The following is a 26,933-nucleotide window of genomic DNA, read 5'->3' on the forward strand; positions in this document are numbered from 1 at the left end:
CTGCCGCAGCTCCTGCTGTGGTGGGGTGACCCCAGCACCTTTCTGGGGTCCTGTGGCCCGTCCTCCCTTGATCTTCTCTGTGCCCAGCTCCCACCTCGGTACGTGACCCCACAGTACCCATGGGGTCATGGAATGGTTGGAAGGGACCTTAAAGCTCCTTTAGCTCCACCCCCCTGTCACGGGCAGGGACACCTCTCACTAGAGCAGGTTGCTCCAAGCCCCGTCCAGCCTGGCCTTGAGCGCTGCCAGGGATGGGGCAGCCACAGCTTCTCCCTTCAACCTTTTTCAGTGTCCAGTCACCCTCATGGTGAAGAATTTCTTTCCTAGATGCCATCCAACTCTTCCCTCTTCCAGTTGGAGACGTTTCTCCTCATCCCCTCTGTCCACCCCTTGTCCCAGTCCCTTCTCCAGATTCCCTGCAGCCCCTTTAGGCACTGGAGCTGCTCTAAGGTCTCCCCTTCAGGAGCCTTCTCTTCTCCAGGCTGCCCCAGCCCAGCTCTCTCAGCCTGGCTCCAGAGCAGAGCTGCTCCAGCCCCTGCAGCATCTCCGTGGTCTCCTCTGGACTCACTCCAGCAGCTCCATGTCCCTCTTGTGTTGGGGTCCCAGAGCTGAACTTTTGTGTCTCGTCCCTGCTTGTCCTGCCCCATGTTGTTTGCTGCAGCTCCCTAACCCCCCTCTGTTCCCGTTCACTCCTACCCCCTGCCGTGGGGCCCATGCAGTTGGGTGACGCCAGCCCTGCCCTGTGCTGCCGCAGTGCATGTCCCCCCATACTCCCAGCGCTGCACGGTGCCATCTGACCGTTCTGTCCTCTTTGCCATTGCAGATGCAGGTGGCCCAGCAGGCGCAGCTCCAGCAGGAGACACAGCTCCTCCAGCAGAGCTTCCTGACGGAGAAGGATGCGCTGCTGCAGAAGGAGAAGTTCATCGAGGAGGAGAAATCGAAGCTTGAGAAACTCTTTAAAGATGAGGTGGACAAAGCCCAGAACCTGAAGGCGGAGCAGGAGCGGCAGCAAAAGGAGATGGAGCAGGAGAAGCAGCAGTTGAAAGCCATGCTGGATGAGGCCAAGAGGCATCAGAAGGAAGCAGAGGAGAATGTCCGGCACAAGCAGGAGGAGCTGCAGCAGCTGGAGCGGCAGCGGCAGCACCAGGAGAAGCTTCTGGAAGAGGAGAACCAGAAGCTGCGGGAGAGGCTGGAGCAGATGCAGGAGGAATACAAGGCAGCACTGGCACAGACTCGTGAGATCATGATCCAGACGGACGACCTGCCAGGAGAGGCCATGGTTGCTGTGGCTCAGCCACACGTCCAAGCCATGCCCAACGGCAGGGACGTGATGGACGGCCTCGCGCACAATGGTGAGCCCGAGTTAGCCTTCGATGGCATCCGGCAGAAGGTGCCCGCAGGGAAGCTGGTGGACGCCGGCGTCCTGAGCCAGGAGAGCCTGGAGCAGCTGGTGAAGGGCACCGTGAGCATTGGTGAGCTCGCGCAGAGGGACGAGGTCAGAAGGTACCTGCAGGGCCAGAGCAGCGTTGCCGGGTTGTTGATCAAGCCCACCAACGAGAAGATGAGCATCTATGAGGCCATGAAGCAGAAGCTGCTGAGCCCGGGCACGGCACTGGTGCTGCTGGAGGCTCAGGCTGCCTCCGGCTTCATCATCGACCCGGTACGGAACACGCGGCTCTCGGTGAGCGAGGCCGTGCGAGAGGGCATCATTGGGCCTGAGCTGCACAACAAGATGCTGGCAGCGGAGCGGGCGGTCACTGGCTACAAGGATCCCTACACTGGCGACCGCATCTCCCTCTTCCAGGCCATGCAGAAGGAGCTCATCGTCAAGGAGCACGGCATCCGCCTGCTCGAGGCCCAGATCGCCACCGGTGGCATCATCGACCCCGTGCACAGCCACCGCCTGCCCGTGGAAGCTGCCTACAAGCGCGGCTACTTCGATGAGGAGATGAACCGAACCCTCTCCGACCCCACCGATGACACCAGGGGCTTCTTCGACCCCAACACGCAGGAGAACCTCACCTACATGCAGCTCCTGGAGCGGTGTGTGACTGACCCTGACACGGGGCTGAGCCTCCTGCCCCTCACTGACCAGGCAGCCAAAGCCAGGGAGCTGGTCTACACTGACAAAGAAGCCAAAGACGTCTTCAAGAAGGCCACAGTGACAGCACCATTTGGCAAGTTCCAAGGGAAGACAGTGACCATCTGGGAGATCATCAACTCAGAATACTTCACTGAGGACCAAAGGCGGGATCTGATCCAGCAGTACCGGACTGGCAAGATCACGGTGGAGAAGATCATCAAGATCATCATCACAGTTGTGGAAGAAAGTGAGAAGAAGAGCCAGATGTGCTTTGAGGGCCTGCGGGCCCCCGTGCCTGCTGCGGAGCTGCTGGAAAGCAAAGTCATCAACAAAGACCTCTACAATGAGCTGCAGAAGGGCAAGAAGTCAGTGAAGGACGTGGTGGAGATGGAGTCCGTACGGCAGTACCTGAAGGGCATCGACACCATTGCTGGGGTCCTGGTGGAGTCCACCGGGCAGAAGTTCACTTTCTATGATGCCCTGAAGAGGAACCTGCTGAAGCCGGAGGTCGCCCTGTCCCTTCTGGAGGCCCAGGCTGCCACCGGCTACATCATCGACCCCGTGAGGAACATGCTCTTCTCCGTGGATGAGGCAGTGAAGGCTGAGGTGGTGGGGCCGGAACTGCACGAGAAGCTGCTGTCGGCAGAGAAGGCGGTGACCGGCTACAAAGACCCCTACACAGGCCAGACGGTTTCCCTGTTCCAGGCGCTGAAGAAGGGCCTTATCCCCAGCGACACCGGCGTGCGTCTGCTGGATGTCCAGCTTGCCACCGGCGGCATCATTGACCCTGTCCACAGCCACCGGCTCCCGCTCGACGTTGCCTACAAACGCGGCTACTTCGACCCGGAGATGAACGAGGCGATGGCCGAGTTGCGCGATGACGCCAAGGCTTTCTATTGCCCCAACACCCAGGAACACCTCACCTATGCCCAGATGCAGAAGACCTGCCGCCGTGACAAGCAGACCGGCTTCTGCCTGCTGCCCCTGTCTGACCAAGCCATCCAGGCGCAGCAGGAGGAGGTCTACACTGACAGCCAGGCAAAAGAGTGCTTCAACAAGACGACTGTGGAGGTCCCGGTGGGCAGCATGAAGGGCCAGACCATGACCATCTGGGAGCTGATCCACTCCGAGTACTTCACAGAGGAGCACAGGCGGGAGCTCCTCCGGCAATACAAGACCGGCAAGGTCACCATTGAGAAGATCATCAAGATCGTCATCACCATCATTGAGGAGGCAGAGACCAAGAAGCAGGAGAAGCTGACATTCAGCGGGCTCCGGGCTCCTGTTCTGGCCAGTGAGCTGGTGGAGTCCCGCATCATCACCAAAGCCCAGTACGAGCAGCTGAAGGAGGGCAAGAAGTCGGTGAAGGACTTCTCTGATACGGAGGCAGTGAGAAGATTCTTGCATGGCAGCGACTGCATTGCTGGCGTTTATGTGGAGGCGACCAAGGAGAAGCTCAACATCTACGAGGCCATGAAGCGGAACCTGCTGCAGCCCGGTACCGCTGTGGTCCTCCTGGAGGCCCAGGCAGCCACCGGGTTCCTGATCGATGCCGTGAAGAACCGTAAACTCTATGTCAACGAAGCTGTCAAGGCTGGTGTGGTGGGGCCCGAGCTGCACGAGAAGCTGCTGTCTGCGGAGAAGGCTGTCACTGGCTACAAGGACCCTTACTCTGGCAACACCATCTCCCTCTTCCAGGCCATGCAGAAGGGGCTCATTGTCAAGGAGCACGGCATCCGCCTGCTCGAGGCCCAGATCGCCACCGGTGGCATCATCGACCCCGTGCACAGCCACCGCCTGCCCGTGGATGTGGCCTACAAGCGCGGGTACTTCGATGAGGAGATGAACCGAACCCTCTCCGACCCCACTGATGACACCAGGGGCTTCTTCGACCCCAACACGCAGGAGAACCTCACCTACACGCAGCTGAAGGAGAGGTGCATCGAGGATCCTGAGACCGGCCTCTACCTGCTGCCACTGCGGGAGCCCGAGAAGAAGCCGCCAGTGGTGGAGACCACGCAGGTCTACACTGAGGCAGAGACGCGGAAGGTGTTTGAGGAGACGCAGGTGGACATCCCGGTGGGCAGCAGGGCGGGCTCCTCCATGTCACTGTGGGAGATCATGCACTCGGATCTGCTGCCTGAGGAGCAGCGGAAGCAGCTCATGGAGGAGTTCAAGTCAGGCCGTGTGTCCAAGGAGCGCATGATCATCATCATCATCGAGATCATCGAGAAGACCGAGATCATCCGGCAGCAGAATCTCACCTCCTATGACTATGTCCGGCGCCGCATCACGGCTGAGGAACTCTACGAGGCCAGGATCATCTCCCAAGACATCTACAATCTGCTCAAGCAGGGCTCCAAGACCTTCCGGGAGATCCTGGATGTGGAGACCATCTGGAAGTACCTCTATGGGTCGGGCTGCGTGGCTGGTATCTACATCCCCTCATCCAAGCAGAAGCTCAGCATCTACCAGGCACTGAAGAAGGGGCTGATCAACTCAGAAGTGGCCCGTTCCCTCCTGGAGGCCCAGGCTGCCACCGGCTTCATGATAGACCCCATGAAGAACGAGATGCTGACCGTCGACGAGGCCGTCAGGAAAGGTGTGGTGGGGCCCGAGATCCACGACCGGCTCCTGTCTGCCGAGAGGGCCGTGACTGGGTACAGAGACCCCTACAGCGAGCAGAAGATATCCATCTTCCAGGCCATGAAGAAGGACCTCATTCCCAGTGAAGAGGCCCTCAAGCTCCTGGACGCCCAGATCGCTACCGGCGGCGTCATTGACCCGCACTTGGGCTTCCACCTGCCCCTGGAGGTGGCCTACCAGCGGGGCTTCATCAACAAGGACACGTACGACATGCTGTCCGAGCCCAGTGAGGTGCGAAGCTACGTGGACCCGTCCACGGAGGAGAAGCTGAGCTACACGCAGCTGCTGAAGCGGTGCCGCCGGGACGAGGGCAGCGGGCTCCTGCTGCTCCCACTCTGCGATGCACGGAAGCTCACCTTCCGCGGCCTGCGCAAGCAGATCACGGTGGAGGAGCTGGTGCGCTCGCAGGTGATGGACGAGGCCACTGCACAGCGCCTGCAGGAGGGACTCACCTCCATCGAGGAGGTCTCCAAGAGCTTGAAGAAGTTCCTGGAGGGCACCAGCTGCATCGCGGGTGTCTTCGTGGACTCCACCAAGGAGCGGCTCTCTGTGTACCAGGCCATGAAGAAGGGCATCATCAGGCCCGGCACCGCGTTCGAGCTCCTGGAGGCCCAAGCAGCCACGGGCTACGTCATCGACCCCATCAAGGGCCTGAAGCTGACGGTGGAGGAGGCCGTTCGCATGGGCATTGTGGGCCCCGAGTTCAAGGACAAGCTGCTCTCTGCCGAGAGGGCCGTCACCGGCTACCGGGACCCCTACTCCGGGAAGCTCATCTCCCTCTTCCAGGCCATGAAGAAGGGGCTGATCCTGAAGGACCATGGGATCCGGCTGCTGGAGGCCCAGATTGCCACTGGCGGCATCATTGACCCCGAGGAGAGCCACCGCCTGCCTGTGGAGATTGCCTACAAGAGGGGCCTCTTTGACGAGGAGATGAACGAGATCCTGCTGGACCCCAGTGACGACACCAAGGGCTTCTTTGACCCCAACACGGAGGAGAACCTCACCTACCTGCAGCTCATGGAGCGGTGCATCACTGACCCGGAGACTGGCCTCTGTCTCCTGCCCCTGAAGGAGAAGAAGCGGGAGAGGAAGACGTCCTCCAAGTCCTCTGTCCGCAAGCGCAGGGTGGTCATTGTTGACCCGGAGACGGGCAAGGAGATGTCTGTGTACGAGGCCTATCGCAAGGGCCTCATCGACCACCAGACGTACCTGGAGCTGTCAGAGCAGGAGTGTGAATGGGAGGAGATCACCACCTCCTCCTCCGACGGTGTGGTGAAGTCCATGATCATCGACCGGCGCTCGGGGCGCCAGTACGACATCGATGATGCCATTGGCAAGGGCCTGATTGACCAGTCGGCGCTGGACCAGTACCGCGCAGGCACGCTCTCCATCACTGAGTTTGCGGACATGCTCTCAGGCAACATGAGCGGCTTCCGCTCACGCTCGTCCTCTGTGGGCTCCTCCTCTTCCTACAGTGTCAGCCCGGCACCAGTGAGGACGCAGATATCCATGTGGAGTGACCCAACCGAGGAGACGGGGCCGGTGGCCGGCATCCTGGACACAGACACCCTAGAGAAGGTGTCTATCACTGAGGCCATGCGCCGCAACCTCGTGGACAACATCACGGGGCAGCGGCTGCTGGAGGCTCAGGCCTGCACCGGTGGCATCATTGACCCCACCACCGGCGACAAGTGCACCGTGGCTGACGCCGTGACCAAGGGCCTGGTGGACAAGTTCATGGTGGACCGCATCAACCTGGCGCAAAAGGCCTTCTACGGCTTCGAGGACCCGCGCACCAAGACGAAGATGTCGGCGGCGCAGGCGCTCAAGAAGGGCTGGCTCTACTACGAGGCCGGGCAGCGGTTCCTGGAGGTGCAGTACCTGACGGGTGGCCTCATCGAGCCGGACGTCGAGGGCCGTGTGTCCCTGGATGAGGCGCTGCAGAAAGGCACCATTGACGCGCGCACGGCCCAGAAGCTGCGCGACGTCAACACCTACTCCAAGTACCTCACCTGCCCCAAGACCAAGCTCAAGATCTCCTACAAGGACGCCATGGACCGCAGCATGGTGGAGGATGGCACCGGCCTGCGCCTCCTGGAGGCCTCCTCCCAATCCAGCAAAGGTTACTACAGCCCCTACAACGTCAGCAGCGCCGGCTCCACCTCCGGCTCCCGCTCAGGCTCCCGCACCGGCTCCCGCTCTGGCTCCCGGCGAGGCAGCTTTGACGCCACCGGCTCCGGCTTCTCCATGACCTTCTCTTCCTCCTCCTACTCCTCCTCGAGCTTCGGGCGCAGATACACGACGGGTCCCACGGAGGCAGTGGCTGCCTTCACCTCCGCCTTGGTCTGGAGCTGCGGGAGGGAGGCAAGCGTGGAGCGCGCCGGGATGCACCGGCTGCCGCTGCGCGTGGCCTGACCCGCCAGCCCCTGCGTGAGGAACCCGCTGCCTGCTCGCTCCGCATGTGGCAACGCTGCTGCTACTCCCTAGGACTGATCTCCTGTTACTGGTTGAATGTGGTGATGACCTGCCAAAGCCGGCCCTGGCTTAACCAAAACTAACCCGTGAAACCCAGCATAGCCCAGGGGGTGTGTGTACTCAAAGAGAAATCACCCGGCCCCTCACCACGCCCGCCCTGTGGCATGGCCTGGCAGGGCTGCAAACCAGGAAACTCAACATAACATAGGAAAACTAATAGGAAATCCAACAGGAAAACAGGAAAACCGTTCTGTCTTTTGGATCTAACCACTTAGAGACTCTTTTATAATTAACCCGCCGCTTCATCCCACTCCCCAAGGAGGAGACGACCCTTTTCCCGCGGACGTGCTGGCGGGAGGAGGAGGACACTGCCAGCACCGCGCACCTGACACTCCACACCAGCACCGGAGCTGCTGCTCTGCCCTAGCGCCCCGGCACGGCCCCAGCACCGCGTCACTGCTGCCTCCACCGTAAGTGTGGTGGCACTGGCCCGACCGCACTCCAGCACGTCGTCCGCCAAGAGCTGCTGCCGCCTCCGCCAGCCCACGGCCACCGTGCCTTGCTCCGGCACTGCGCTGGGGTCTGCCGTGAGCTACCGCCACCGCCTGCTGCTGCTTCCCGTGTATCTGGGGAGTGCTTCGTGCAAGGCCCCGTTCTTGATGCTAGTGCAGCTTTAATAAGTTAACAAGGAGTTAACGAGGAATTGAGAAGGAATTAACAAGGAATAATTATCAAGGAATGAGTGGGCGTCCGCCAGAGCCCGGTGCCGAGCTTGGCGCTGCCAAACCCAGGCTGGCTCCATGCGCGGTTCCTGCGCCACGTCTCCCTCACCGCGGGGGTTCTCTGAGGGGTGTGGAGGCCACAGGACCCCACGAGCAGGGCGGGGTGGTGGACACCAGCGCACTCCCATGTTGGGAATGCTGGGTTCCTCTGACCCTCGTGGTGGTTCCACTGGTGCCGGTGCCACGGTAACGCGCTCTCTCTCTGGCAGACGTCTCTCCCCAGCCCCAGCGAGGGCGTCGCGGCACCTCTGGGCGAGCTCCTCACCTGGGTCTCTGGTGTCGGCAGCTTGTGGACGGGTTCGAGGGGACATTGGGACGCGGCAGTGGCTCGGCCGCGCTCACCGGCACAGGTAACGCTGACCTCTCCGGTTGTTCCCTCTTTGGAGCTGGGGCTGCTGCTGGGTTGGTGCTGGGGCTTCAGCCGGTGCTGTGCTCCCTGTGCGCTGACACCAGGGTGTCCGGGGCTGTCGGTCTCCTCCGGGCATGGCTCGGTGTGGACTTTGCTGTGGTGCTGCTCGGCCACGGGTACTGCTTGGCGCAGGGCGGGCGCTGCTGGCGTGGGCTCAGGGCTCCATCCCATGATCCAGTCTCCATTGTCTCATCCCATCTTTCTGTTCGCTCTGTTGTAGTGTGGCTGGATGTTCATCCCAACTCCCCTCACCGCTGTCATGGAGCCCCCAGACCCCATCCCGGGGCCGCCGGCACCGCGCTGCAGGACACTGGGACATGCTCCCTCACCCTTTGCACTCAGCAGAGAGCGGGGCCGGTGCTGCCGGGGTGCCAGAGCCCCTCAGCCGGCCCCGGGGCACCCATGCAGTGCCCTGGCCCCCTGGCCCGGTGCTGCAACTCACCGCGGGTTTCCGCAGCACTTCTCCTCCTTCCCGCCTGCTCCCATTTGCCACGTGTCCACCGCGTCTGTCGTTCCTCCGCATCCCTTGTTATTAATATGATGATGATGATGATTATTACTCTCATTCTCTGTTTTGCTTTCGCGTGTCATGCCAGTGGCGGCGCCGCGCCGGGGCCCTGACATCCCGGTCCATTGGCACCTCCATTCTGGCGGGGCAGGAGCTGACCCCGTGGGGTCCTGGCACTGCCATGTGGGGCAGCCGCAGCAGCAGTGAAGGATGTTCCAACCAGCAGCACCTCCACGTGCTCTGTTCGACCCAATGCTGCCCTGGTGACGCTGGTGTTGGTTGATGGCTCCCAGCTGCTCTTTGTGCTGTGGGCTGCAGTGGGTTGTGGTGCAGCACGATGGGGTTGGAGCAGTGTTGGATGTGATGCTAGATGGTGAGCTGGATGCGGGATTGGATGCATACTGGATGTGGGATTGGATGTGGGGCTGGATGCAGTGTTGGATGGGGTGTTGGATGCTGGGCTGGAAGCAATGCTGGATGCAGGGCTGAATGCGGTGCTGGATGCATACTGGATGTGGGATTGGATGTGGGGCTGGATGTGGTTTTGGATGGCGTGTTGGATGCTGGGCTGGAAGCAATGCTGGATGCGGGGCTGGAAACGGTGCTGGATGCGGTACTGGATGTGGGATTGGATGTGGGGCTGGATGTGGTTTTGGATAGGAGTTTGATGCTGGGCTGGATGCAGTGCTGGATGTGCAGCTGGATGCGATGCTGGATGTGGGGCTGGATGTGCAGCTGGATGCGATGCTGGATGTGGGGTTGGATGTGGTGCTTGGTGCTAGAGGTCTCTGCAGAGAAGGTCTTGGGGGTGCTGGTTGATGAGAAAATGAACATGAGCCAGGTTCAGTGTGTGCTCACAGCCCAGAAAGCAACCGTATCCTGGGCTGCATCAAAAGGAGCGTGACCAGCAGGTCCAAGGAGGTGATCCTGCCCCTCTGCTCTGCTCTCATGAGACCTCACTTGGAGCATTGTGTGCAGTTCTGGTGTCCTCAACATAAAAAGGACATGGAGCTGTTGGAACAAGTCAAGAGGAGGCCACGAGGATGACCAGGGGACTGGAGCACCTCCTGTATGAAGACAGGCTGAGGAAGTTGGGGCTGTTCAGCCTGGAGAAGAGAAGGCTGCGTGGAGACCTCATAGCAGCTTCCAGTATCTGAAGGGGTCTATAGGGATGCTGGGGAGGGACTCTTCATTAGAGACTGTAGTGACAGGACAAGGGGTAACGGGTTCAAACTGAAACAGGGGAAGTTCAGGTTAGATAGAAGGAAAACGTTCTTTACTGTGAGGGTGGTGGGACATTGGAACAGGTTGCCCAAGGAAGCTGTGAATGCTCCATCCCTGGCAGTGTACAAGGCCAGGCTGGATTAAGTCTTGTGTGACATGGTCTGGTGCGAGGTGTCCCTGTCCCCGGCGGGTGGCTGGAACTAAGTAATCTTCAGGTCCTTTACAGTTCTAACTGGTTTATGATTCTATGGTTCTATGATGTGGGTTGGATGCGGTGCTGGATGTGGGGTTGGATATGGGGTGGGATGTGGTGCTGGATGCGGTGCTGGATGTGGTGCTGGATGTGGTGCTGGATGTGGGTTTGGATATGGGGTGGGATGTGGTGCTGGATGCGGTGCTGGATGCGGTGCTGGATGTGGGGTTGGACGTGGGGTTCGACGTGGTGCTGGATGTGGTGCTGGATGTGGGGTGGGATGTGGTGCTGGATGCGGTGCTGGATGCGGTGCTGGATGCGGTGCTGGATGCGGGGCTGGATGCGGGGTTGGACGTGGGGTTGTTCGAGGGGTTGGATGTGGTGCTGGATGTGGTGCTGGATGTGGGGTTGGATATGGGGTGGGATGTGGTGCTGGATGTAGTGCTGGATGTGGTGCTGGATGTGGTGCTGGATGCGGGGTTGGATGCGGTGCTGGATGCAGGGTTGGATGTGGGGTTGGACATGGGGTTGGACGAGGGGTTGGATGTGGTGTTGGATGTGGTGCTGGATGCGGTGCTGGATGCGGTGCTGGATGAGGGGTTGGATATGGGGTTGGATATGGTGCTGGATGTGGTGCTGGATGTGGGGTTGGATATGGGGTTGGATATGGTGCTGGATGCGGTGCTGGATGCGGTGCTGGATGCGGGGTTGGATGTGGGGTTGGATGTGGGATTGGACATGGGGTTGGACGGGGGGTTGGACGAGGGGTTGGATGTGGTGCTGGATGTGGTGTTGGATGTGGTGCTGGATGTGGTGTTGGATGTGGTGCTGGATGTGGTGCTGGATGTGGGGTTAGATGCAGAAGGTGTGCGGGGGCTACGGTGCCTATGGGGGAGCTCAGGATGGGTCCCAGCAAGGACTGGTTCCTGCTCTGGGCTTCCCCAAACATTGAGCCCCCTGAAACCACCTCTCTCAGACCTCCTGGTACCACCAGGACCTACCGGTGCCCATGGGTGCCGCCCGTGGCCCAGCCCCACAGCGTGGCTGGAACCCCCCCAGCTCCCCATGGCGTCTGTGGGTGCAGCTCCTGTCCCCGCTGAGAGCTCCTGGACGAGCCCCATGTGCCCCTCAGCCCTGAGCCCCCACTGGCCGTTGTGTCCCTTGTCTGTGCACCTTCTCCAGCCATCCTGTGCCACCACACATCACCCCCTGCTCCCCTGGGACACCCGACCCCAAAGCACCTTCCATAGACAGCAGCGTCCAGCTCAGGGCAACAGCACAAGAGGGACCTGGAGCTGCTGCGAGGGCTGGAGCAGCTCTGCCCTGGAGCCAGGCTGGGAGAGCTGGGCTGGGGCAACCTGGGGAAGAGAAGGCTCCTGAAGGGGAGAGCTGAGAGCAGCTCCAGTGCCTGAAGGGGCTGCAGGAAACCTGGAGAGGGGTTGGGACAAGGGCCTGTAGGGACAGGCCAAGGGGAATGGCTTGAACCTGCCCGAGGGGAGACTGAGCTGAGCTCTGAGGCAGAAGCTCTTCCCTGTGAGGGTGCTGAGGCGCTGGCACAGGGTGCCCAGAGAAGCTGTGGCTGCCCCATCCCTGGCAGTGTTCAAGGTCAGGTTGGACACAGGGGCTTGGAGCACCCTGCTCCAGTGGAAGGGGTCCCTGCCCTGGCCGGGGTTGGAGCTGGAGGAGCTTAAAGGTCTTCCAGCACAAACCAGGCTGGGATTCCATGCACTGTGTAGGGGTGACAGCCCCATCCCATCCCCTGGTGGGGACCCTGTGTCCGTGGGGCAAGATGTGGCTCCTGCAGATCCATGCTCTTCCCAGCTCTGCTCCAGCTCAGGGCCAGGGCCCCAAGACCCTGCAACACCCGGCCAAAGGCTGTGCTGCTGCAGCTACACACCAGTGTCTGCACCATCAAGCCAGAGTCAGCTGTGCCGGTGAATCTATCCATGTACCCCCTGCAGCCAGACCCTTGTGGCTGCTCCATCGCTGGCACTGGCTGCCTGCACTGGCTGCAGGTACTGGCAGGAGGTGCATGCAGCGCTGTGGGACACAGCCCGTGGCTCTGGCAGCAGCTGAGGGGCACCAGCCCCAGGTGTGCGGGTGCAGGGTATGGGGTGCAGGGTGTGAGGTGGAGGGTGTGGGGTGCGGGTCCTCCCATCCTTGCTCAGGTCTTGTGCTCAGCATCCTCACCGCCACCCCCACCATCACCATCATCAGCTCCATGTCACCACCTCAGCCCATGTTCATGCTTCACCTCCAGCTCCCCGTGCCCTCCTGGCAGCGCCCACGCGCCCGTGCCCGCTCCTCACTGCGCCCCGGCTGCACCACCCAGGGCTCTGCTCGCTCCCGAGCACCGGGCACCCTTCATCCTCCTCTTGTTCCTCCTCCCTGGGCATGCACCTGCAGCCCCTGGTGCTGGATGAGCTCCTCGCTGCAGGCTGCAGCCTGTCCCAGCCCTGCTGCTCGCTGCAGCACCTGCATCATCTGCTCCGGGCTCCTGCAGCCTCTCCAGGGCTCTGGGCACCCCCGGTGAGCGGCTGCATTGCACAGCGCTGCGGTAACACACGGGTGCAGGGCACGGTGGCAGGTCCATGGCATGGGCCCAGCACCCCCACGTGTCCCCACGTGTCCCCTGCTCTCCCTGCAGCCCCACGGCACTGCTGAGGCCACCGGTGCCAGCGGACCCCCTGGAGCCAGCTTTGAGGGGTCATCACTGGATGGGGAGCCCACGGCAAGGTACGGCATGGCCGCGATGCTGCGGCAGGGCCTGTGTGTGCATGGGGGCACTGAGGTGACCGGGATCCTGCAGCAGGAGTGGGACACGGTGGGGAACATCCATGGGGTGAGCAAGGCTGCGTGGGAGCAGCCCCACAGCCCTGTCACAGCCTCATAACAGTCCCACAGCCCCACTGCAGCCCCATAGCCCCCCGTGTTACCATTGTCACAGTGTCCCTGCTGTCCCTGCAGCACACGGCTGGAGGTGCAGCACCGGCTGCAGGCCCTGCGGCATTGGCTGGATGCAGTGGAGCGGCAGCTGCCAGCGCTGCAGGTAAAAGGGAATGACCCAACCATGGTGCCAGAGGGGCAAGGGGGGAGACACTGACAAGGACAACTGGAGACATGTCAGCACTGCACCGGTGCGGCTGGTGACATGGTCCTGCTCCTGCTGGTGACATGGGCCTGCTGGTGACACGGGTCCTGCTGTGCTGGTGACATGGGCCTGCTGGTGACACGGGTCCTGCTGTGCAGGTGACATGGGTCCTGCTCCCAGCCCACCAGCACCATCAGCCTTGTGGGCTTGGAGCCTTTGGTCCCTGTGGCCATGCCACTGCCAGTGGCATCGCGTCCTCGGAGCCCTGTGGGCGCTGGGGACACTTTTGGTACCAAGAACAGCTGCGTGCTGCAGCTCCGCAGACCAGGCAGTGTGTGCGGCACTGGGTCCCCTTCTCATGGGGGCTGTGCAGTGGGCAAGGTGCGTGCAGCCATGTCCCCTGCCCGTGCAAGGCGTCTGCAGCTGTGCATTGACAATGTGCAGCCATGTGCAGGGGTACCTCCATGCACAGGATGTGTGTAGCCATGCTCAAGGGTACATCTGTGCACTGGATGTGTGCAGCCATGCAGAGGGGTACATCTCTGTACAGGATGTGTGCGGCCATGCACAAGGGTACATCCTTACACAGGATCATGCAGCCATGCATGGGGGTACATCCCTGTACAGGATGTGTGTGGCCATGCAGGATGTGCAGCCATGCACGAGGGTACATCCTTACACAGGATCATGCAGCCATGCATCGGGGTATATCCATGCACAAGGTATGTGCAGCCATGCAGGGTGTGCAGCCCCGTTCCACTGTGTCCCCCTGTGCCCGCAGCCGGGCGCTGTCACCTCCCTGACGCAGCTGTGGGGTCAGGTGCAGAGGGCAGATGCTGCAGGAGCACCGGGAGCAGCTTGTTCCCTGTGGCAGTGGCTCCAGCACCAGTGCAGCCAAAGCCTCTGCACCCGGGGGTCCTGTGGGAGCCACACCCACCGGTGCAGCGGCTCCTGTACCACTGCCTGCAGCATGTGCATGGTGCATAGTACATGGTGCAGGGTGCAGGGTACATGGTGCATGGTGCACAGTGTATGGTGCAGGGTATGTGGTACATTGTGCAGGGTATGTGGTACATGGTGCAGGGTGCAGCTGGAACCTGCTGCTGCAGCAGGGGGGCTCACGCCATGTGCAGTGCTGCAACAGCAGCAACAGCAGCAGCGTCCTCCCGGCACCTGCGTGGCTGTGGGTCTGTGGAGCTGTGCTGTGTTGGGGCTGTGCTGTGATGGTGGGGCTGTGATGGGGCTGTGATGGGGCTGTGCTGTGGTGGGGCTGTGATGGGGCTGCGGGGCTGTACTGGGGCTGTGCTGGGGCTGTGGGGCTGTGCTGGGGCTGTGGGGCTGTGATGGGGCTGTGGGGCTGTGCTGGGGCTGTGGGGCTGTGATGGAGCTGTGGGGCTGTGCTGTGGTGGGGCTGTGATGGGGCTGTGGGGCTGTGCTGTGGTGGGGCTGTGCTGGGGCTGTGGGGCTGTGCTGGAGCTGTGGGGCTGTGCTGGGGCTGTGGGGCTGTGCTGGGGCTGTGGGGCTGTGATGGAGCTGTGGGGCTGTGCTGTGGTGGGGCTGTGATGGGGCTGTGGGGCTGTGCTGTGGTGGGGCTGTGCTGGGGCTGTGGGGCTGTGCTGGAGCTGTGGGGCTGTGCTGGGGCTGTGGGGCTGTGCTGGGGCTGTGGGGCTGTGATGGAGCTGTGGGGCTGTGCTGTGGTGGGGCTGTTGTTGGGGGTGTGGGGCTGTGCTGTGGTGGGGCTGTGCTGGGGCTGTGGGGCTGTGCTGGGGCTGTGGGGCTGTGATGGGGCTGTGGGGCTGTGATGGAGCTGTGGGGCTGTGATGGGGCTGTGGGGCTGTGATGGAGCTGTGGGGCTGTGATGTGGCTGTGGGGCTGTGATGGGGCTGTGGGGCTGTGCTGGGGCTGTGGGGCTGTGATGGAGCTGTGGGGCTGTGCTGTGGTGGGGCTGTGCTGGGGGTGTGGGGCTGTGCTGGGGTGGGGCTGTGCTGGGGCTGTGGGGCTGTGCTGGGGCTGTGGGGCTGTGATGGAGCTGTGGGGCTGTGATGGGGCTGTGGGGCTGGGGCTGTGGGGCTGTGCTGGGGCTGTGGGGCTGTGATGGGGCTGGCTGTGATGGGGCTGTGGGGCTGTGCTGTGGGGCTGTGGGGCTGTGATGGGGCTGTGGGGCTGTGCTGGGGCTGTGGGGCTGAGCTGTGGGGCTGTGCTGTGGGGCTGTGATGGGGCTGTGGGGCTGTGCTGGGTGTGGGGCTGTGCTGGGGCTGTGTGGGGCTGTGGGGCTGTGATGGGGCTGTGCTGGGGCTGTGGGGCTGTGGGGCTGTGATGTGGCTGTGGGGCTGTGATGGGGCTGTGGGGCTGTGCTGGGGCTGTGGGGCTGTGATGGAGCTGTGGGGCTGTGATGGGGCTGTGGGGCTGTGATGGGGCTGTGGGGCTGTGCTGGAGCTGTGGGGCTGTGCTGGAGCTGTGAGGCTGTGATGGGGCTGTGGGGCTGTGCTGAGCTGTGGGGCTGTGCTGCTGTGATGGGGCTGTGCTGGATGGGGCTGTGGGGCTGTGCTGGGGCTGTGGGGCTGTGCTGGAGCTGTGGGGCTGTGATGGGGCTGTGGGCCACGACGCGACCGGGGCGGGGGCGGGGCGGGGGGCGGGGGCGGGGCCGGGTGGGGGCGGGGCGGCGGCGCTGGCGCGAGCCCCGGGGGTTTCCCCGGTAACGGCTCCGGCTCGCGCCGGGGGGGGAGGGGCGGGGGTCAGCGGGGGCAGCGCCGGTACCGGAGCGTCCCGCCGGGCCCCGCCCCCCCAGCGCGCACGAACAAAGGCGGGACTCGCCCCGCCCCCCCCCCCCGGTACCGGCGCCCCCCGAAGCCCCCCCGGAGCCCCGGGCCCGGCTCCGCCGCGGTGAGTGCGGGGGGGGGGGGGGGGGGCGGGGGTCGAGCTGGGGCAGCGCGGGGCCGGGGCGAGGGGGGGCTGGGGGGCGCGGGGCCGGGGCAGCCGCTGCGGGGGGCGGGGGGCGCGGGGGGTGCGGGGGGCGCGGGGGGCGCGGGGGGCGCGCTCCGTGCGTGGCGCTGCCCGGCCCCGGGGCTCACGCGGGCGGCGCGGACCCGGCCCGGGGAGGGTGCGAGGCTGCGGGGCGTGAACACGTGGGTGGGGGTGGGGGTGCCCCTCCCTGCTCCCTACCTGATGGATGGGTGCTCCCAGCCCCATCCCCGCACCCCGCATCCCCTCACCCATCCCTGCACCCCCTCACCCATCCCCGCATCCCCTCACCCATCCCCACATCCCTTCACCCATCCCTGCACCCCCTCACCCATCCCTGCATCCCCTCACCCATCCCCGCATCCCCTCACCCATCTCCACATCCCCTCACCCATCCCTGCGTCCTCTCACCCATCCCTGCGTCCTCTCACCCATCCCCGCATCCCCTCACCCATCCCCACATCCCCTCACCCATCCCTGCATCCCCTCACCCATCCCTGCATCCCCTCACCCGTCCCTACATCCCCTCATGCATCCCTACGTCCCTTCATCCATCCCTGCATCCCCTCACCCGTCCCTACATCCCCTCACCCGTCCCTACATCCCCTCATGCATCCCTACATCCCCTCATCCATCCCTGCATCCCCTCACCCGTCCCTGCATCCCCTCACCCGTCCCTACATCTCCTCATGCATCCCTACCTCCCCTCACCCATCCCTACATCCCCTCATCCATCCTTACCTCCCCTCACCCATCCCTACCTCCCCTCACCCATCCCTACATCCCTGCATCCCCTCGTCCATCCCTGCATCCCCTCGTCCATCCCTGCATCCCCTCGTCCATCCCTGCATCCCCTCATCCATCCCTACATCCTCTCATCCATCCCTGCATCCTCTCATCCATCCCTACATCCCCTCGTCCATCCCTACATCCTCTCATGCATCCCTACATCTGCCCACTCCTCCATTCCCGCACCCAGCCCCACATCCTCAGCCCCACACCCCTCCATGGGCCCCACAGCAGCAGGTGGCTCCTTTCTCTGGCTCCACTATAATCCATCAGCACAAAGCGGCACCAACCGGGAGCCTGAGCCCAGTGCTGGTGCAGCCGGTGGCACCGCGTGCACTGAGTGGTCCTGATGCCAGGAGGCCCTGGCTCAGTGCAGGTGACCCCTGGGCAGCACCAGGGCGCAGGGCACTGCGGTGGCTCTGGTAACGTGCGTTCTCATGGCTCGTTGCAGGCTGGAGCTGGTGCCGGTGCTGGTGCCATGGGGAACTCAGTGACTCGGCCCGGCTGCCTGGGCCAGAGGCGCCGGCGCTCAGCAGAGGCACAGCTCCGGGACGCGGTGCCGGACACGGTGCAGAATGGCTGGAGCGTGGCACCCGGTGCCTCCGGGAGCCTGAAGCACAGCCCAGTGCCGGTGCAGAATGGCAGCACTGCGTGTGTCCTGGTGCCAGGTGCAGCCTGGACACCCCCCACGCACCGTGGCACATGGGGCTGGGCCCCTGGCACCCGGCGTGAAGTGACGGAGGTGACAGAGGTGACCGAGACCATCGTCACTGAGATCGTGGAGGTGACGCAGTACCCGGGCGCCGAGGCCCCGCTCGCCGGCACTGGCACCACGCCGGCGGAACGCCGGGGGGACAGAGATGCCACAGAGGTGACCGCGGGCAGGGACCGTCGCCACCGCCAGCACCACGCTGGGAGCCTCGGCCCTTGGCTCACATGGGGCAGTGTGCTTCTGGCTTCTGGCTGCAGTGCGGGGACCTGCTGGTGCTGCAGGATGGGTCCAGCCCCGGTGCTGGCAGCGCCTGCCCTTCATCTGCTGAGGAGGAGCATGGGTGTGCAGGGGCTGAGGGCTCAGCCTCATGTCCCCCACAGGTGGTGCCAGAGGAGGCTGCGTTGGCGGCGCTGGTGTCGGTGGATCGGGCTCAGGACACGCCAGAGGCGCTGCTGGCCTGGGTGGCTGACATGGAGGAGCTGGTGGGCAACCAGAGGCCACCATCAGCCGAGGCGAAGGTGGTGAAGGCACAGCTGGAGGAGCAGAAGGTGCGGAGGTGCAACGGCTGCAGTGCTGCCGGTGCTGTGCCATGGCACTGTGTTGTGGTGCAGGGGGTGTGTGTGGCTGCGGTTGCAGCGCCGTGTCCTGCTGTGTTGCAGCTGCTGCAGCGGCTGCTGGAGGAGCGGCGGCCACGCGTGGAGCTGGTGCTGCAGGATGGATCCGGGGCCCTGGTGTGTGACACCGGCACCGGCACCCTCGGCGAGAGGTGGGAGTGGCTGGTGCAGGAGGCAGGAGCCAGGTGGGTCCGGCTGGGCTGCGAGGGAGGACCCGGCCCATTGGGGCCGCGGTGGCACCGTCCCCAGCCCTGGCTAACACGGGTCCTACCAGGTCAGGCCGCCTGGAGCAGATCTTGCCGGCAGCGCTGCGCTTCCAGGAGGCCGCCGATTCCTTCCAGGAGTGGCTGGGAGCCGCGGAGCGGAGGCTGGCGCAGCTCTGGCGCGCCGATGGCTGTGGCGACATGCAGGACGCCCATCGGCAAAGCCAGGTTGGGGCAGGCGGGTGGGGCAGGAGGGTGCAGCACCCATGGGTGCTGCACGGTGTGTGCTGGGGCCGGTGCCAGCTGAGGTGACCACATCATGTCACAGGAGCTGTGCCAGGAGGTCGGTGCACGGCTGGGGGAGCTGGACAGTGCTTTGGCAAGTGGGCAGCAGGTCCTGACTATGGTCACAGGTGAGTGGGGACGGGCACTGGGTGCTGCTGGGGCTCTGTTGGCACTGCAGCACAAGCTGCGGGATGGAGCCAGGGACAGGGCTGCGCCAGTGCTGACAGCGGCTGTGGTGGTGCTGCAGGGGAGGAGGTGCAGGTGGTGCAGGAGAAACTGGAGTCGCTGCGGACGCGGTACCTCATCGTGTGCCGGAGCAGCGCCGATGCCTCGCAGCGCCTGGGGCAGACGCTGGAGGCCTCAGCCCGCCTGGACATGGTGCAAGATGACCTGGTGCTGTGGCTGAGCCGCATGGAGCAGGAACCGGCCTGCGGTGATGGCACTGACCAAGGAGAGCAGGTGCCAGATGTGCCGGGGGCTCTGTGCCACAGTGGGGAGGGTGGTCACAGCGGTGGCAGTGTGACTGATGGTGGTGATGGTGTCCCTGTGCCAAAGCTGGAGCAGCTCCTGGAGGCGCAGCTGGGCTGCACAACCGCACTCGCTGCGCTCATGGAGCAGCCGGTGCCGGTGCCGCTGGATGCTGCGGTGCTGCGCGCGCAGCTCGATGAGCAGAAGGTGGGTCTGTGGCCAAGCACTGCCTGGAGCCCCTGCATGTGGCCCTAGCACCAATACAACCGCTGCATGTCCTGCAGCTGCTGTCAGCTGAGGTCCTGCACCGCCGTGCGCTGGTGGAGCGGCTGCTACGTGTCACCGACCCGCTGCTGCACTGCATCCCCGACCCGCTGCGGCAGCGCCTGCAGGTGAGCGGTGCCAGGGGTGCCAGGGAGGATGTGGTGATGGTGCCACTGCAGCAATGCCCATGCCCCGTGTCACTGTGTGTGTCGGCAGCCATCAGTGCAGGCGCTGCGGGAGCACATGGAGCAGCTCTGGCAGCGCTGCGGTGCCCGTGGTGAGCAGCTGGAGCAGGCACAGGCACTGCTGGCGCAGTTCACGGAGGTGCAGGAGGAGCTGCAGCCCTGGCTGCGGGAGGCGCAGGCGGCCGCGCTGCAGCTCGCGCCCAGCACCATCGACTGTGACAGTTTTAAGGAGCAGCAGCAGCTGCTGCAGGTGAGGTGGTGGCGGGCGTGGGGCAGTGACGGGCACGGGGCAATGGGAGCGCTGGGTGTGGGGCAGCAGCAGCGGTGGGCGGCCCCTGCAGCGTCCTGTGCCCGCAGAGCCTGCGCGAGGCCCTGGCTGAGCACCGACCGCTGCTGGGGAAGCTGCAGCGTGTTGCGGCACAGCTGCAGGAGCTGAGCCCGGAGCAGGCGGCACCATTCCGGCAGCGCTGCAGCGAGGCTGATGAGCTGTACAGCTGCATCCGGCAGCGCCTGCGCCAGGCAGCCACGCTGCTCGAGGATGCTCTGCCGCGGTACAGCCAGGTAAGGAGCTGGGCTGGGGCTGGGGGGGACACGCTGCTGACTCCACGAGTCACCGGGGCTGGTGTGTCCCCACAGCTCTCAGAGCGCATGGATGTGCTGCGGGAGTGCCTGGAGCGGCTGCAGCGGCGCCTGCAGAGCCAGCCTGGCGCACGTGGCGACGCGGTGCAGCTGCGGGAGCAGCTCCAGGACAACGCACTGGCGCTGGCAGAGCTGGAGCAGCTCGGGGCTGCCCTGGCCACAGTTCAGGCGCAGGGCGAGGAGCTGCTGGGCAGCGTGCTGGAGGCCGGCTGCAGTGCCGCGGCTGCAGGTGTGCACGTGCCATGGTGATGGAGCACGGTCCCAGCGCGGGGTCCTTGTGCAGAGTGCAGGGTCCCAGTGCTGGTGCAAGGTGCCAGAGCTGGGTCCCAGTCCCAGTGTGGGGTGCTAGTACAGGGTGTGATGTGCTGGTGCAAGATCCTGGTGCAGGGTTGTAGGTCATGGTGTGGGGTCCCAGTGTGGGGTTGTGGGGTCTCAGTGCTGCTGTTAGGTTCTGGTGCTTGGTGCTGGTCCTGGTGCAGGGTCCTGGTGCAGTTGCCAGTCCAAGCTGCAGTGCAAGCACCACCACTGTCTCTGCAGGGCTGCAGGAGAGGCCAGCGCAGCTGCAGGCTCAGTGGGGGTCCCTGCAGCGCCGGTGCCAGGAGCGGGAACGGTGGCTGCGGGACGTGCTGCCGCTGGCAGAGCGGTTCTGGCAGGGCCTGGCCGAGCTGGCAGTGGCGCTAAGCGACACCCAGCATGTGCTGCTGGCGCTGGAGGATGCTGGTGGTGACACTGAGGACACCCCAGAGCCTGATACCATCCGGGCCCGGCTGCGCTCCATGCAGGTATGGGCTGGGGCTGAGGGCAGTGTTGCAATGCAGGCAGTGCTGCAAGAGTAGGCTATGCAGTATGGGTACCCCCATGATGCAGGCAGTGCCACAGCATGGTCAGCCCCATGGCACAGGCAGTGCTGCAGCATGGGCATATCCATTTCATGAGTAGTCCAATGGCACAGGCATGGGCAGCCTCATGGTTTTTGCAGCTTCGTGGCACAGTCAGTGCTGCAACATGGGCAGCACCGTGGTGCAGGCAGCCCCACTGCCATGGAGCACTGTGCCCATGCACATTGCATGGGCAGTGGTGTAGCATGGGCAGCCCCATGGCACGGGCAGTGGTGCAGCATGGGCCGCCCCATGGCACAGGCAGTGCCACAGCATGAGCAGCCCCATAGCACAGGCAGCACCAGCAGCACTGCCCATGGCACAGGCGACCCCTCTCAGGGGCAGTGCCGCAGCATGGGCTGCCCTGATCCATGTGGGTGCTGCAGGCGCTGCGGGAGGAGCTGGACACGCTGCAGGTGGAGCTGGATGCGCTCGGCAGCGTTGGCGTGGAGCTGGCAGCCGCCTGCGGGGACCCCGGCAAACCCGACGTCACCCGGAGCATGGACGATGTGAGCGTGTGGGCATCGACTGGGGGGCCCAGTGCCGGTGGGGTGGCCCCGGCACCATGAACCCTGTGTGGTGCCACCAACCCATCCGCAGTGCTCCCCCCATCCCATGCCCCCCATCCCATGTCCCCCCCCGTCCCTGCGGTGCTGCTGACCACCCCACCACCCCCAGCTCTACCGCTCATGGCACAGCCTTAGCCAGGCCTGGGCCCGGCGCTTCGGCCGCCTTGAGGAGCAGCTCCAGGCTGCTGTCACCCACCAGGACACTGAGCAGGTGGGACCCTGCACCGGGTGTGGGGCTGGTGTGTCCCTGCCCCGTCTTCTGTGCATGGGGTGGGCAGGGGACCAGGTGGTGTGGGGCAGGCTGGCTATTGCATCATGCTGCTGCTTTGGTTGTGGGGCTGGCAGGGCCGTGGGGCAGGATGCAGTGGTGCAGTGGTGCGGCTGCAGGGTACAGGGTGATGGTGCCTTGGCCACGCTGTGCTGACACTGTGTGGGACGCGAATGGGCACACAGATGGGGCCTGGCCCCCCCTGACGCGTCCGTCCTTGGCTGCAGCGTCTCTGCGGGTGGCTGGATGCGGCCGAGCTGCGCCTGGCCGAGGAGTTCCTTGTCGGCGGGGACCTGCCGGTGCTGCAGCAGCAGCTGGTGGAGCTCAAGGTGCGTCCAGCCGCGTGGGGCACGTGCCAGACCCAGCTGAACCGTACTGTGCAATGCTGGGCTGTCCTGTGCCAAACCAGACCCAGCTCTGCCATCCTGTGCCATTTGGTACCAAACCAGACCCAGCTCTGCCATCCTGTGCCATTCGGTACCAACCCAGACCCAGCTCTGCCATCCTGTGCCATTCGGTACCAAACCAGACCCAGCTCTGCCATCCTGTGCCATTCGGTACCAACCCAGACCCAGCTCTGCCATTCTGTGAAATTCAGTACCAAACCAGACCCAGCTCTGCCATCCTGTGCCATTCGGTACCAAACCAGACCCAGCTCTGCCATTCTGTGCCATTCGGTACCAAACCAGACCCAGCTCTGCCATTCTGTGCCATTCAGTACCAAACCAGACCCAGCTCTGCCATCCTGTGCCATTCGGTACCAACCCAGACCCAGCTCTGCCATTCTGTGAAATTCAGTACCAAACCAGACCCAGCTCTGCCATTCTGTGCCATTCGGTACCAAACCAGACCCAGCTCTGCCATTCTGTGCCATTCGGTACCAAAGCAGACCCAGCTCTGCCATCCTGTGCCATTCGGTACCAAACCAGACCCAGCTCTGCCATTCTGTGCCATTCAGTACCAAACCAGACCCAGCTCTGCCATTCTGTGCCATGCTATGCCAAACTAGGCTCAGCTCTGGCATCCCATCCCATTCTGTCCCATGTTGTTCCATCCCATGCTCTGCCATCCTGTGCCGTGCCACACCCGGTGCCAGGGCAGCCCCATCTTCTCCACCACAGGAGTTCAAGCGGGAGCTCTACCAGTGCCGGGTGGATGTGGAGACGCTGCGGCAGCACCAGCACCAGCCCGGCACGGGGGGCACGGCCAAGGGAGACCTGGCCCAGGGGGACCCATCCCAGGGGGACCCCACAGCTGCGCTTCCCGACTTCCGCCAGCGCTGGGACCGTCTGGAGGAGGAGATCGTCAGCCGGCAGGTACAGGGGGGACAGCAGTGCGGGTGCAAGGGAACTGGGTGGGCATACGGGGAGCGGGGTGGGTGCTGTGCGGTGGGTGCTGGGTGATCTCATGTCAGAGCGGCCGTTCCCCGGTGCAGCACGAGCTGGAGGCGGCGCTGCTGGGGCTGGGGCAGTTCCAGCACCAGCTGCAGGAGCTGCTGCAGTGGCTGACGCGCACGGCCGAGACGCTGCAGAGCCCCGCGGTGCTGCGCCCCGACCTGCAGAGCTGCGAGATCGAGCTGGCCAAGCACACGGTGAGCAGGAACAGGGGGGACATGGGGCACGGGCATGGTGCAGCCCAAACACCCTGGGGAGGGCCGCGGTGTGGTGCAGCCAAGCGGTGCCGCGGGTCCCCGGTGCGGCAGTGCTGGCTGTGACTGTGGTGCCCATCGCAGGTGCTGCGGAACGACGTGCTTTGCCACGCGCGCACGGTGCAGGCGGTGAATGAGGCGGCGCAGGGGCTGCTGCTCTGCAGCATGGGGCACAGCGAGGAGGGGTTGCAGCACAGCCTGCACCAGCTCAACCAGCGCTGGGATCTGGTGCGCAGCGAGACCGAGACCCGGCAGCTGCAGCTGGAGAACAACCTCAGCCAGGTACTGGCTCTGCCTGCCGTGGTGTTGCCTGTACCAGCACTGTGTGTCCTGGTGCTGCTGGTCCCGGTGGTGCTGGTACTGGCACTGCGGCCCCGTACTGCCAGTGCTGGTGCTGCTGGTCCTGGTGCTGCTGCGGTGCTGAGCCCCAGCACTTTGCCAGGTCCAGGACATTACACTGGAGATCACGGAGCTGCTGCAGTGGCTGGAGCAGGTGGAGCTGCAGCTCTTCTTCTCGAAGCCGGTGTGGGGCCACCCGGACACCACCAAAGAGATGCTCACGGTGCATCTGGTGAGCACCAGGGCTCCGCTGGGGTGTCCCCCTTCCGCAGGGGTGTCCTGGGTGTCCCTTGGTGGGGGGCCTGGGTGCCACAGGGTCCAGGACCCATTTCTGCCTTGCCAGAGCACGCAGAGACCTCCTGTGCCCCCCAGCAACCCTGAGACACAGTGGGAAAATCCTTGTCCCCGTCCCCGTGACCCTATCCATGGATCCATCCCTGTCCACGTCTCCCCATCCACATCCCTGTGTGTGTCCCCATGACCGTTCCAGTGTCCATCTCTGTCCCTGTCTCATCTCCATCACTGTCCCCACGTCCCCATCCCCATGTCCCCATCCCTGGTGTGACTGTGCCGCTGGGGCTGCCGCCACGTCCCCGCAGGAGCTGTGCAGGGAGCTGGATTCCAAGCAGGACACGTACAGCAGCCTGCGGGAGCGGCTGCAGCGGCTGCTGGGCCCCAGCGGCGTGGGGCAGCCCTGCAGCACGGAGCACGGGCTGCGCCTGCTGCAGCACAAGTGGGAGAGCGTCCGTGCCGAGGCGCAGGAGCGGAAGGTGCGCGGGGAGTGATGTGCCGGGGCTGAGGCTGCGGCTGGGGCTGCTGCGGGCGCCCGTCCCCCTCAGCCCCGTGCGCTGCCCGCAGGAGAGCCTGGCCGAGGGGGTGACCGTCAGCACCGAGTTCCACGGCACCGTGCAGGAGCTGCTGCGCTGGGTGGCCCAGGCAGAGGAGCAGCTTGGGGACCCCGCGCCGCCCAGCTTCGTCCTTGACACCGTCACCGCGCAGCTGCAGGAGCACAAGGCAAGAGCCAGGCCGGTCCTGGGGCCACGCTGGGCCCTGGGGCTGCCTGAGGGCTCCCCAGCAGCAGCAGCAGCCGCAGTGCAAGGGATGCCTCCGGCTCGTGGGGCTCCCGGCACAGGCTGAGCTGCGCCCGCTCCCCTCCCCTCAGGTGCTGGTGAGAGAGGCGAGTGCCCACGGGGAGAAGCTGGCCGGACTGGAGGCTGTGGCCGCTCGCTTGAGGGACTTCAGCAGGAAGCAGGACGGGGCCGTGATCCAGAACATGGTGCTGTCGGCCAAGGAGCGGCTGGGGAAGGTGCTGCAGCGGCTGGCGGAGCGCGGCACCGTGCTGGAGGAGGCTCGAAAGCGCAGCAAGCAGGTACCAGCACCAGCAGTGATGTCTGCAGCCAGGCCCTGTGTGCTGGGTGCAGCCCAGAGCAGGAGCAGGAGCTCAGGGAGGGAATCCTGCTCCTCTGCTGCGGGAAGGGGAGAGCTGAGAGCAGCTCCAGAGCCTGAAGGGCTGCAGAGAGCCTGGAGAGGGGTTGGGACAAGGGAGGCAGGGACAGGCCAAGGGGAATGGCTTGAACCTGCCCGAGGGGAGACTGAGCTGAGCTCTGAGGCAGAAGCTCTTCCCTGTGAGGGTGCTGAGGCGCTGGCACAGGGTGCCCAGAGAAGCTGTGGCTGCCCCATCCCTGGCAGTGCTCAAGGCCAGGTTGGACACAGGGGCTCGGAGCACCCTGCTCCAGGGGAAGGGGTCCCTGCCCTGGCCGGGGTTGGAGCTGGAGGAGCTCTAAGCTCCGTCCCACTCACGCCCCTCCATGGTTCCCTGTTCCCCCCGCCCCTGTCCCTGTGCTGCAGTTCACCGAGTCCCGGCAGCTGCTCCTGGACTGGATGGGTGAGGCCGAGCAGAGCCTGGAGGTGCCTTCGGACACCACCACGAGCCAGGAGGAGCTCAAGTCCCGGCTGGCTGAGCACAAGGTGCGGCTGCGCCAGGGGGTCCCGGCTCCTGGGGGATGCACCTGGGGCTCTGTCTGTGGTTGGGGGGGGCCTGGGCTGAGGGGCATCAGCACCCCACGGTGCCCTGCGGCACTTGGGACAGAAGGGGTGTCCCCGTGCCCGTGTCCCCATCCCCGTCTCCCCGTGTCCCCGTGCCCTCTGTGCAGGCGTTCCAGAAGGTTCTGCGCTCAAAGCGGCCGGTGCTGGAGGCCACGCTGCGGAGCGGACGGGCGCTGCGGGAGGGGGCCCGGCTGGACCAGGACCTGCAGCCTCTGGAGGAGCTGCTGCGGGACCTGAAGGAGCGCTGGGATGCGCTGTGCAGCCTTGCTGCCGAGAGGTGGGACCAGGGGGTGGGATGGGGATAGAATTGGGGTGGGGATGGGGATGGGGTGGGATAAGGTGGGACTAGATGGGGTGGCCTGAAAATGAGGATGGGGATGAAGGTAGGGATGGGGATTGGGATGGAGATGTGATGGGTGTAGAGACAGAGATGGCGTTGGGGATGGGGTAAGGTGAGGTGAGGTAGAATGGGGTGTCCTCTGCTTCCCGTGTGGCTCCAGGTAAGGGCCTGGCCTCAACATTCCTCCCTGGGCATCCACCGCCCTGCTTTGACCCCTGCCCCGGCACTGCTGGGCTTTCCTCATCCTGGCTGGAGCCCATCCCTGGCCATTCCCTGCCCCGCAGTGCTGGGTCCTGGGTGCAGCCATTCCCTGC

At 64.4% G+C, this 26,933-nt stretch overlaps 1 protein-coding gene across 1 annotated transcript in view; it reads left to right on the forward strand.

Moving 5' to 3' along the window:
• Nucleotides 1-26,933, forward strand: part of PLEC (plectin) — a 68,182-nt gene that overhangs the window by 34,317 nt on the left and 6,932 nt on the right. The window contains exons 32-60 of the mRNA XM_057411174.1: nt 824-7,138; nt 7,651-7,826; nt 8,144-8,336; nt 12,968-13,056; nt 13,288-13,369; nt 17,613-18,032; nt 18,254-18,421; nt 18,533-18,672; nt 18,762-18,918; nt 19,019-19,103; nt 19,223-19,434; nt 19,531-19,650; nt 19,728-19,835; nt 19,924-20,142; nt 20,250-20,453; nt 20,529-20,760; nt 21,069-21,313; nt 21,796-21,918; nt 22,088-22,189; nt 22,474-22,575; nt 23,368-23,562; nt 23,682-23,837; nt 23,979-24,176; nt 24,337-24,465; nt 24,833-25,003; nt 25,092-25,247; nt 25,396-25,602; nt 26,082-26,201; nt 26,387-26,556. Coding sequence (XP_057267157.1) covers nt 824-7,138; nt 7,651-7,826; nt 8,144-8,336; nt 12,968-13,056; nt 13,288-13,369; nt 17,613-18,032; nt 18,254-18,421; nt 18,533-18,672; nt 18,762-18,918; nt 19,019-19,103; nt 19,223-19,434; nt 19,531-19,650; nt 19,728-19,835; nt 19,924-20,142; nt 20,250-20,453; nt 20,529-20,760; nt 21,069-21,313; nt 21,796-21,918; nt 22,088-22,189; nt 22,474-22,575; nt 23,368-23,562; nt 23,682-23,837; nt 23,979-24,176; nt 24,337-24,465; nt 24,833-25,003; nt 25,092-25,247; nt 25,396-25,602; nt 26,082-26,201; nt 26,387-26,556 — 10,994 coding nt within the window. The remainder of the gene's footprint in view (nt 1-823; nt 7,139-7,650; nt 7,827-8,143; nt 8,337-12,967; nt 13,057-13,287; nt 13,370-17,612; nt 18,033-18,253; nt 18,422-18,532; nt 18,673-18,761; nt 18,919-19,018; nt 19,104-19,222; nt 19,435-19,530; nt 19,651-19,727; nt 19,836-19,923; nt 20,143-20,249; nt 20,454-20,528; nt 20,761-21,068; nt 21,314-21,795; nt 21,919-22,087; nt 22,190-22,473; nt 22,576-23,367; nt 23,563-23,681; nt 23,838-23,978; nt 24,177-24,336; nt 24,466-24,832; nt 25,004-25,091; nt 25,248-25,395; nt 25,603-26,081; nt 26,202-26,386; nt 26,557-26,933) is intronic.

The sequence above is a fragment of the Pezoporus wallicus genome, unplaced genomic scaffold (assembly GCF_028554395.1).
Source record: "Pezoporus wallicus isolate ANWC-B61680 ecotype Strahan unplaced genomic scaffold, APGP_CSIRO_Pwel_v1 contig_10120, whole genome shotgun sequence".
In the NCBI taxonomy this organism is placed as follows: domain Eukaryota; kingdom Metazoa; phylum Chordata; class Aves; order Psittaciformes; family Psittacidae; genus Pezoporus; species Pezoporus wallicus.